Source organism: Charadrius vociferus, unplaced genomic scaffold, assembly GCF_000708025.1.
Source record: "Charadrius vociferus isolate BGI_N301 unplaced genomic scaffold, ASM70802v2 scaffold758, whole genome shotgun sequence".
Classification (NCBI taxonomy): domain Eukaryota; kingdom Metazoa; phylum Chordata; class Aves; order Charadriiformes; family Charadriidae; genus Charadrius; species Charadrius vociferus.
In genome coordinates, this window is record NW_009649934.1 from 27,219 (window position 1) to 38,826 (window position 11,608).

The following is an 11,608-nucleotide window of genomic DNA, read 5'->3' on the forward strand; positions in this document are numbered from 1 at the left end:
GTTCAAACTCTTTGCCCAGCGCTCCATGTCTTTAGCAATCTGAAATGCAGAGTGGTTTGCTCAGACAGCTCTCCTCACAGCTATCAATTTCACACAACACAGACTCAATCTTGCATACAGCTTCCAGAACAAGTCAACCCACTACCTTTTATTTTTAAATCACAGGACACTGGATGTAGTGCAGCTGTTTCCCTGTATACAGTGTTCAAAGATACCGCAGCTTGCTTGTTTTACTGTATGAACCCTTCTTATCAATCTAATCCTCTAAGTGACAGCTCAGTTATACTCCCACTGGTCCTGGCATGATTCCATATGCGTTCCTCCTATGCAGAGCTTATTTCTGCACTGAAGCCTTGCCAACTCCACCTCTCCTCAGCCCTCAACAATGCCTGCAAATTGCAAGCATGCGCCCCACCGAATAACCTAGGACTTCCTTCGTCATGGAAAAGGAGAACCATTATCCCATTCCACAGAACCCTTTAGCCCAGTTACGATCCCATTTTGTCTTGTACCTGTTGAGCTGTTTTACTTTTAGGCTTCTCTTTCTTCTCCTTCACTTCTTTGGTGGTGGTTGTGGTAGTTGTTTGTTGGTACGCGATACCTTCTGCAGCTGGCATGTAGGTCTCCTTTTCACCATCCCAGTAAAGGTACTGCTGGGTTAAGGCATTGTAGTAATACTGCCGGAGGAAAAGAGAGTCAGACAGTTAAACATCTCATACAAGCCAAGCGCCCAAGGGAGCAACCAAGCAAACTGTCTGATTCAGACTACTGCATCAAATGGGACGGCGTTTTGTAGAGTCAAGTCCGAACAAGTTTTGCAGAACTCCACAAAAGAGTCAAAAGGCATGAAGCGGCTGAAGGCTGTCCCCAAACACAGGCGTTCTGCCCAACAGCACTATGGAGAATCTTTTGCCTCTCCCAAGAGACAACCCACCAGAGCCCAGAGCTGGGTGCACTTTGCTGGGCGCTCCGCAATGGAATAGCTCAATTACAATGTCTGTGACAAGCGCTAATCCTGTATGTGCCAAACTGGGAGGAAAATTACAGAAAGCAGAGAAAAATGAAGGGCTGTACCAGATGGAATTCAGGTCCCAGCCCTACACACACTGCTGAGTTATCTGGTAGACTCGGTATTTTGTGCTCCTTAGAAAGTTTATTTCACTTTCATGATACGAGACAGGGAATTAATGGACCTTAACAGTTAAGACAGGTGGGAAGAACTTGTGTTTACCTGGGAATTAGGATCATAGTAGAGCCCTGTTATAGGATCATAATAATATCCTGAAGATTCATCATATTGGTAGGTGGAAGTGTCAGGGACAGCTGTAAAAAAATTAAAGTGTGGGACATGGTCGTTCCAGTCGAATTCAGACAGGTATCTTTCCACATTTCAGGTAAAATTCTGAGATTATTAGCAGCTGCGACAGCAGACATGTCTGTTAAGGGCTCTTAATCACCCGTGCAGAATATACTCTCCAGGGACAGCTTCACCACTGACATATGGTGATAGAGCACTCAGCCAAAGCCAAGTCTCTCTCTTGCTGTATACACAGTGACAGATACCTGTGCCCAAGCGCAACACCTGATTGCTTACCGTACTTGGTTCCAGGGACTACACCAGTCGGGGGAGCCGTTTGTGCCTGAGTGCTAGTGGTAGGTGGTGCTGATTGCGTCTGAAAAAAACCCCAACACCATGAACCTCAATTAGAAAATCTGTCACTGAGGCGCAAGAAAACAAGGACAGCGAGCCAAGGCACAAGCAGCCCACACCATGCATACAACAGCTAGCTCCTCCTCAGCAGCACACTTAGCACTCACCTTCAACAAAGAGCAAAACCACCACAGAAAAGAAATGGCAGTTGACTTATGACCACAAGCACTGTGACTAACTCGTGGACACTCGGCAGCTTTGCTGTACCATGCACTTTAAAGAGCAAAGGACACAGCTAAGCCAGATATCCCACATAACCCTGGCGCTGAAAGCAAGGAGTAATTAGTGCTGTAATTACCGGAGAGTCAGGTGAGTTTGTCTGTTGATTATATAACTGAGGACTCTGGGACACAACTGCAGCTGTGGTGGTAGTGACCGGAGCTCCTGCCAACAGACAGCAATAATGGATAAGCTGACTAATTTGTAAAACAGTACTTCATCCTAGGGCTAAAGTTATTTTGTTTACAGTTTCAGCTCCTAATTCCAGCTCCAGCAGCCAAACAAGGCAATAAATGTTCAAAAGAAGACAGATACACAGTGTGTATTTTCTACCCAGACAAGGAATAGTTTCCTTTTCAGGAGGAAATATTCTGCTCCCAAAGTCAGCGATTCCTGGCCTCTGACAACTGCTAGCACTGAAGATTTGTCTGGAACTGCTTACACAGTTCTCACGAGTTCAAGGCTTTTGTCCATAGTCTGAAACAAAGCCTGCTCTCATCTCGCAGACTAGAGGTCCCACTTGAACGAATGTGTTAAGGTTCTCCAGTAACACATACTCATTCAGACATCCCAAGAACAAAACAAGTGAAGTCTCCCTTTACACAGCAAAATAACATAAAGGCTAAGGTAAAACAGCACTATTGCAAAATTATCATTACAAACAACAGTATCTCCCACATGTCAGAATTACTACCTGATATGGTAGCTGTGTCTGTGTCCAACACCCCTCCTTGATTTTGGTAGTACTGCTGATAATCCTGGGAGTACTGCAAAGGGAAATTAATAACAACGCAAGGTAAGCTGATACCCAAATTACAACAACCCACAGGTTAGAGCACAACGGCCACTACTAACCTGAGCATACTGTGTGTAGCCATCCTGTCCTGACTGGAGGTAGCTGTAGTCAAGGGTGCTGCCTTCTCCAGTCTGTGGCTGAAATTTGAGCAGGTAATTTTTGTCAGGGACAGAAAAGTTACTGCATTTCAGAATTTCAACACTGCTTTGGCTCCAACCTAACTGTCAGAGCAGATCTGTTACAGCAGCTTTGGTCAGTTCAATCAAGTGGCCAGCAGTGAAATTATATCCTCTACTTTTTCTTTTTCAGGGAAGCAGGACTAGAAGCAACAGCCTCCAAATCATACCTGAGTGGATGACCACTGAGCTGCAGCAATAGCTGTACTTGCCACAGAGAAGGCGCTGACTCTGTTACCATCTGGGAGAAGCAAGTCTCTGTAACCACAAAAATCAGGCATCTGAGTAAATACTGCTTTTTTTCTGAAGTGTCTCCCTATGCAAGGAGGTAGTCTGCCCTTACGCGTGCATTTCTTGGCAGTCATAAAACATTCTAATTGTAATGAATGAGCCAAAACACTGCTTGGCAAGTAAAGAAACTTAAGGTTCATTGTTGTACAGTCAGTAACAAGTCACTAGGGCTCCAAGGAAACAAGTGTGATGTGTACACAAGCAGTTACGATGTTATCTTCAGAGGACTGGAAACAGGGGTGGTAGGAAACACTGCTTTCACTCTCCTCACACACAATGACGAGCAGGATGCATGCAACACACGACACTTAAGGGAAGCAAAACTTTGCAGTGACAGTAATCTTAATAAAAGCCTGGGTGACAACAACAAATCTCTAATATAAATGGGGGGGAGTGATTAAAAAAAAAAATAATCAACTGCTATCACAACTCACTTTCTGGCACTCTTTGCAAAGTCAACACCAATTGTTTTGCCATCAATTTTTAATGGTGGCTGAAGACTTTGTAAAATCTGCAGCAGTTGAGAAGCATCCTACAACAAGAAATACTCATTATTACGAAAGGCAGGTTACTGAGGAGGATTCAGAAGTTCCCGAAGCTCTACCTTTTCACATACAGCCACAGCTGTAAGAACACCTCCTCTCCTCATACTATACACATGTAGAACACCACAATGGAACCAAGTGCAGCCCATGTGCAAACAGTGTGGGGTTTCCCTGGGTCACTGAATATTAAACATGTTCTAAAAGCTTAGCTTTATAAAGCTGATGTTTGCCCCAAATTACTCCAAAAGGGAGGCTAGCAGAGACTGAGATCAGTCACCCATTCTCGTTCAGAAAACAAAATGTTCCACTCTGCCTAAAGCAAGTCAAAACAATCACGTTGCTGATCGAGTTTGGTATATAGACTCATAGAATCATTTAGGTTGGAAGAAACCTTTAAGATCACTGAGTCCAACCGTAAACCCAACACTGCCAAGCCCACCACTAAACCATGTCCATCTACGTGTCTTTTAAATACCTCCAGGAACAGAGATTCTGCCACCCTTCAGGGACCCGGTGCCAGTATCTCACCTCCCTCACAATTAAGAGGTTTTCCTTGTACCTCACTGCAATTTCACGTTTCAATTTATGGCTATTGCCTACTGTCCTATTCCCGTGTAGCCTCAAGACTACATCTCTCCTCCCACTGGATGCGCAGGGAGCAGCAAGATGCCCCTCTTCCCCCTTCTCAAGGTGGAAGACGCCCAATTCTATCCACCTGCTCCCACATTATATGCCCCAGACCTTAATTTTCGTAAACAAAATATGATCCCAGACCATTATTTTTGTGATTCAAGCACAAAGCTAGCCTCCAATCCAGAGCAGCACTCTGCTGCAAAAACAGCTTTCCAATGTGCTTACAACATCCCACCACCTTCTTTCCAAACTGCAGCTAATGATGAAAGGCTTTGATAAATTGAGTGTCAATTAACCCTCAGTGAACTGTGGCAGTCTTTCAGACAGCTCAAAGGCTCTAAATGCTTCAGCTACAGGAGCACGTTAACGAGCTGCTTCTCCCCAACACATCAGTAAGGCCCTCACCATGGCAGAAGACAGCTGCACAAACGCAAAGCCTCTGTTTTGCTGAGTCTGCTTGTCTTTGATAAGACGAATATTATTGACTGCCAGAGATGCATATGGAGACAAGGCAGTCATGATGGATTCCACTACTGTATGAGGAGCAATGTTTCGGAGAATGATGGCTGAGGAGAAAAGAAAGTATGACATTAGCTGTGCACATAACAGCTTTCCAGAGTACTTCAAGTTCTTCAGTAGGCACTCTGAGGTACAGGAAGGATTTTAGTACCGTGTTTACATTTCACATTACATACTAAGTGAAAGATAACTTACTATCACAGTAATAATCCACAGACTGAACGGCTTCTGCTGCTCCAGGTGGTACCTCCTGTTCTGAATCTTTGTAAGAAGAGAAAAATATTTCAGTCACAATATGGCTCATTCACCCAAACTCAGCATTTCACAAGCCAGTCTAGGACCTACAGTGAACTTTATTTCCTACACAGGACAGAAAGTTTCTCACAAAATCAAACACAGCCAAAGAGATCAATGTAACGTACCGAATTTGTCTGCTCCACAGCGGAAGCATTTTAGCCTCCTTCTGAAGTTGTAAAGGCAGCACTACAAGGAACAAGAAAAGCCTAGTAAGAACTCAGGTAATTTGTAACAATGCTGCTATTTGCGCTAAAATGACAGAAACTAGACATTCACACAAAGTAACATAATGAAGCCAAACCCACCAGAATAATTCAGAACAGAAAAAGCCATCCTTGTCTGTACCACAGCTGCTTCCCAGAACATCCCAGCTACCTCTCCCTTTGTCCTCCTGAATTATTTAGCTATTTTAACTGCGTGGCCTTCCACTTACGCTCCTAGGCATTGTAACTACTTTAAAAACCACAATGTTAAAATGAAACTCAGGCTGGAAAACAAGCTATCTATACGTGCAAAAAGTGTAGTTAAAGCCTGACAAAACAGCCTGGTCGTCATCTTACCAAATCATCTCCACTTGAGGGGGTGTGGTGTGTCAAACAAGGAGCGTGCAGCAGTATGTAGCAGACCAGCAGCAATTCAACACCAGATTAACCATCACCTAACAATTTCATACTCTAGTACAGCTTACTGCCCAGCCTCTGCATCTTCTGGGGCAACACCTCTGTCACTCCATCTACTTTGCCACCAGAGCTACAAACCTTTTCATTACTGTGTCTTAGTATTCCTACTATGTCATACAGACAAGCAGTACAAGCAGGTCTGAATCATGTATCACTTGGTTCAAACCACTGAGCTGGTGAAGAGCACTGAAGCTAAGACAAACTCCCTCTGATAAATACACACGCTATACCTTGTTGCAAAGCCAGTCCTCAAATTTAGGCCTGGGGTTGCTGTAGTGCATCGCAATCTGCTTCCCTTGAATCACCAGCTTTTTCTGCAAAAAAAGCAGTTTCAATTATTCCTGTATCAAGGCACACATGTCCATTTTCCCATGGCAGAGCACCCTTCGGAGGAATCAGTGCTCCTGAATTAAATGGACAACATATGGGGAGGATGTGGAGGACAACCACCGCCACCTACACCCTGCCCATCCAATCCTGCAGAGAGGAGGACGAGGGCAGTAAGAGAATGGGATGTGGAGCAAAGATAAACGGAATCAGGGAGTGTTGAAAAAGCTGCCAAACACTAAACGCTGACATGGAACCAGGAAGTGTCTCGAAGGAGACAAAGTCCTAACCTGCTGCGTTCAGGATTAACACATTTTTAGGAGTCTCTTTGTCCCCACATTTCTATTCAATTCTGGTATAGCACTGAGCAACTTTTTAAACATGTCCTTAGGTGACTGCTTCACTTCTTCCCCTACTCCAAATACCCCAGACCTTTTAACAACCACATTTGGATTACTTTTCCAAGCACTTTCTTCAGAAGTGTCCCTTTGAAAATACAGTAATTCCTCCCAAAGGGACCCTGCTTAGACTTCTTGGAGGCTGGATTACAAGTGCCATCAACTGAAACGTAACTCAGAGTGGTTTCCTTTGACTAATGCATCAGTTCAATTGGAAGCCTGCACGAGAGGTTTGCGTTCTTCATTCAGGCAGGAGCTCTCCAAAATGAGGAACCAGACTGCAAGTGAAGCTTCTCCAGAGGTAGGAAAAGTTCATAATGCTTTCAGCACATCCTCTAGCTCTGACTTTAGAGGAGTTAGGAATTTACATCTATTTAAGAAGCCTTGATTCTCAGCCTCACACTTCGCCATGCGTGGGTATGCAGAATGCCCTTTCAAAATATGGCCATCAACATACTTTAGTCAAACAGGTGGAAGTACGTCTGAGGAAGCGTGTAGTAAGAGGCCAAACCCCAGACATTTTAACAGAAGAACTAATTTTATAGCAGGTCAGCTTACTGCATAGGTACCACAGAAGTGCCAGGACCAGTAGCTTTTCTGATAACAGGGTCTGACACAGATCTATCACGTAGCATGAATAAAGCTCTCACATTCTGCACAACTAAATAGGGCAAAGCCATTTCTCCTACCGGCAGGAGGGAGGGTTGGAGGGCCCAGCACTCATTGGATATGCACACATAGAAACAAAGCTGCTGGCATAGTTGCAATACATCATTCTTTCATCTAACAGTCAGCAACCGGGCTGCTGGGGAGATTCTACGTTTTCCCTACTACTAGGGTGGCTGGTTACTGGAGTGAATTTGAATATGTTTCAATAAATTATGCATCAGTACAGCTTTGTATATATTAAAATTATCTCATTTCTGAAAATATGCTCAGCATTAATTGCTTCATATAAATCTTTCTGCTGTATCCACCAACCCTACTGAGCAGCACGTCAGGAAACAGAATTTGAACACTGCTCTCTGGCTGTGGAAATCACCCATGGTATGGAACATGTCAAACTCTATTCCAGCATAAGGCACACGACAACTTCCATCTGCTGGAACTAGCTGCCTATAAATCCCATTACGGTGCCATTTCCTTACATGTAACACCAACAGAGCAGAACACAACCTCATGCTGCCCAGGTACCTTCACATCAAATATTCAGTTGTAAAATAAAAAATGGCTTGATACGCTTTGCTCACTTTGAGAGTATTTTTCAGTTCTGTTCTTAAAAGAGATTATGAATATTCAAAAAGGAGCAAAAGCAATTGAAACTAACGTGCAACAGGAAAATCTCATTGGATAAGAAACTAGACTATCGCATTTTGGCTCCTTATCAAGTCGTCATACTCCCCAAAAGCCAAAATACACAGCATAACACAGTGTAACATACGTGAAAACTTACACTCTACCAAATTTAGTTGTAATAAACAGGCTTTTCCTCTAGAAGAGCCAGTTCTCCCCCTCTGACTGGGGGAACACACTATTGCCATCAACTGGTACTTCTCTTTCAGGGTTACTATCAATGTAATGCAGAGATCTGGTGCCTTCTCTGGCAACAGAGAAGGAAACATTGGGGAGGGATATAAGTTAGGATATTTTAAGAACTACTTGCTAAACCTTCATGAGCTAGTTAAATCAAAACCAAGTAATATAAAACAATGGCAGATTTTACCAGGGAGTGCTCAAAATAGCCAATTTTCTCTCCTATTTTATCTGATTTGTCTTACTGTTACAAATTTTAATATATACAAAGCTTTTATTCTTTTAAATCACTGTTATGGAACAAACCACTCCTTCCACCTTTATTTTTTCCCTTTTTTTTGTTAAACTGTACAGACTTGTTCCATTTTCAGGAATAACTAGACTTGGTGAGTGAAGCAACCTGATTGGCTTCCATCCAGCTGGTAGCATCTTGAAAGTGATAAAACTCCACGAAGGCGAAACCACGGCTTACACCTAGAGACAGCATTCAGATATAGACGGGATACTTGTGTTAGTCAGTTCCTTTAAAACAGGCGAATCTCTCTCCAACTGCTTCATTACTTCATGACAAAGCAGCTTTACAAATGCGACGTCAACTGCTGGGATCTGCTCGGTATTTTGCCATGGCAAGGAACCAAGCTCCCTTAACTGGCTACATTTCACTCGATTTGAATCCATGTTTAAAGGTAACCATGCAACAGACTACATACTATTAAATGGGTTTATACTATTATTACTTACCAATACCTGTTAACAAAAACCCCTGTAGACAGACTCCTTTTAACATGTTGACCAGCTATCTAAAAGTCTTCGAAAAAGCCACATTCCTTAGCCATGGCAAACCTCTTTTTTTTTTTTTATTGCATGTGTTTGCAGTTTGGGGACAATTCTGGATACTCTTTTGGGCTGGGGAAGAGGAAGGTGATGTCAAAAACTGGATTAAGAGCTCTCACCTGTCTTTCTTTTCATCAGCCTCACGTCTGCAGGCTGAGGACCTTCAAAGGACTCAATAAGCTCGCGAATCTGCATGAGATTTTAATCAGACAGTTAAATTTTCACATCTTGGCAGACAGCTATGACACTCACAGAAGCAACCTACCTTACAGTACATGCAAGAGGTACACAGAAACATAACATTCTCAGCACTCTCTCAGAGAAGAATAAAACCTTTAGGTAGAACCTAACAGGAGACTGATGAGTACCAGAGAACACACGTAGACCTTTGCTACACTAAAACAACTCTCGTCTTCACTCAGACCGCAGAACCCTCCAGAATCTGAATCACTAATATATTGCATTCCAAGGTTATTTGTGCAAGATTTGGCAAATACTCTGCTTGCTCGGAAGTTTTTATAAAGAACACAGCTAACATCCCTCTCCCTGTGAATCTAAATACCCCTGGCTGCTAGCAAAGCAAAAAGAACGCTATACTGCAAGGCTCCACGATATATGTATTCTTAAGGCTCATGCTACAGTTCTCATCTTCTAACAATTCCCCTTCTGTTTTTCAGGGGATAAAGCAGACTTGGGAAGAATTTATTGTCAAAGAACAAGCTGAAGAGATGTCAGTTCTTCAGCCATAACAAAGCTGCTTAAGTTGTGGCACAGGCTACATAAATTACTACTGCAGAGGGGCATACAGGAAAAAGAAACCTTATTAATTTTTTTGATGTCAGAACAGACGACAGAAGGAGGGTTTTAGCAGCTCTTGCAGAACTCAAACTACATTGCATACAACAGGGCTGCTCAGCAGAATCAAAACTGATCTACAGTTGCCCATTCACATGCTGACGGGAACCGGCATCTTCAGTGCAAATAGCTTTTTTTTATTAAAAAAGTGGAAAAAGCTGAAAAATATGTACTCTATCAGAAGCGTCGAAGCAATGTTACCTTAAGAAAACAAATACTAGTTCCCAGATCCATCATTTACACTCTGAAGATGAGTTCAGAATTAAACTTTGCCATAAATTATGCTACAGTTATTTGCACAACTGTAAAGCTACAACATTAATACCTCAGAAACAAAAACTCTTGTGAAATACTCTGTGTAATGTCTGACTGGCTGGTCTTATGTGGATGAAGGAGCCTACACTTTATCAAGCACTTACAAAAATATTAGACCAGCACACAACGATTCAAAAGAACGCTCAATATTAGGAGTGAATAATCAAGAAAACCAAAACGCAAAATCCATTGCAGAAATGGTGCAAAAGGGTTCTTCATGTTAGCAATTGATGCACAAAGACCTCAGAGGCAGAGGTGGAGTCTGCCTGCAAACAAACTGTAATAGCTTGGCTTTTACAGGGCTCCCCTTTGCCCCTCAAGTTAACAGTTGTAGGCTTGCATCTCGGTAATCAAAATAATCCAGCAAGGAACAAAAAAGTCGAAAAACAGTAAGAAAAGAAAGCTCAAAGCCGATCACCGTCAACATCTTTTTATCAAAAAAAAGTTAGCTAGCCGTATACCAAGCTCATTTGTACTTGCTCTGTCAGCTCCGCAGCAGCCATTTTATGACTTCCACAGCTGCATCGACACAAAGCAGCTTTGTGCAGGGCTGCAGTCAGCTGAGGAGCTCGCTGGCTGTGTGTAACCCTACCAGTCAGAACTTCTGGCCTCAATAAAGACCCAGAAAAATTCAAGTAAGTACCTCCTCTCTGTCCCTCTCTCCCTCCTTTCCCCCAGAGGTGGGGATGAAAAAAACTCTGCCTCTTCCCTCCTATACAGAAAAGCCTAAAGAAGCAGATAATTTAAAATCCACTCTCAGGGAAAGCATCCAAACACGCATGAAAAAAAAACTATTCGCAGGCTGTTCCGTTTGAAAAAGACTGGTTAACATTCAGCTGACCTCTGTTACTTAACAGTGACAGGTTAAATCCTTTTAGGATTCAAAATGGCAGCGCAAACGCCGGAGCGGGGGCCACCATGATGCAGCTTTCAACAAAATGGCAGCAGCGACTACCACACAGAGCTGCCGACACAAAGCCGCAAAAAAAGCAAAGCCCCTTTTCGGCTACTTACATCATTCTCCGTAACCGTGATGGGAAGGCCACGTAACATGATGGTTTTGCTTTCTTTCTCATCATTAATGTCGTTCCTGTAGTCGTGCTCTCCATAGTCGCCATCGGAATGGTAGCCATCTTCTGATTTGTCACTGTTCCTGCGCTCCCGCTCCCTCTGAGAAGGCAGCGCCCAGAATTAACCAACGCAATTTCTAGCGGCGTGCCCCCGCAATGCCATCAGAACAAAGCATAACAAAAACCCCCACCTCCCCCTAAGAACATCTTCCTCAGGTTTGGTCCTGACGACCTCAGGCAGACCACCAACACTACCCCCACCACCACCCCCTTCCCCCCAGCAAACCCCCGGGATGCCAACCCCGGCCCCGGGGACCGGCCTCCCCCGGCCCCGGGAGGGCTCGTACGGGGACCCGGGGTTGGGGCGCCCCCACCGGCGCCCGCCCCGGCGCCCCCCTCCCTAGATCGG

At 43.8% G+C, this 11,608-nt stretch overlaps 1 protein-coding gene across 1 annotated transcript in view; it reads right to left on the bottom strand.

The window, feature by feature from the left end:
- The window catches only part of LOC104291956 (RNA-binding protein 5-like), a 16,570-nt gene that overhangs the window by 2,743 nt on the left and 2,219 nt on the right, over positions 1-11,608 (bottom strand). Inside the window, 16 exon segments of the mRNA XM_009891267.1 lie at positions 1-39; positions 513-677; positions 1,232-1,323; positions 1,595-1,673; positions 2,010-2,092; positions 2,622-2,697; positions 2,786-2,863; positions 3,073-3,160; positions 3,628-3,725; positions 4,777-4,937; positions 5,086-5,151; positions 5,313-5,373; positions 6,098-6,181; positions 8,526-8,599; positions 9,079-9,148; positions 11,144-11,299. The exon segment at positions 1-39 is cut by the window's left edge and continues 13 nt beyond it. Coding sequence (XP_009889569.1) covers positions 1-39; positions 513-677; positions 1,232-1,323; positions 1,595-1,673; positions 2,010-2,092; positions 2,622-2,697; positions 2,786-2,863; positions 3,073-3,160; positions 3,628-3,725; positions 4,777-4,937; positions 5,086-5,151; positions 5,313-5,373; positions 6,098-6,181; positions 8,526-8,599; positions 9,079-9,148; positions 11,144-11,299 — 1,470 coding nt within the window.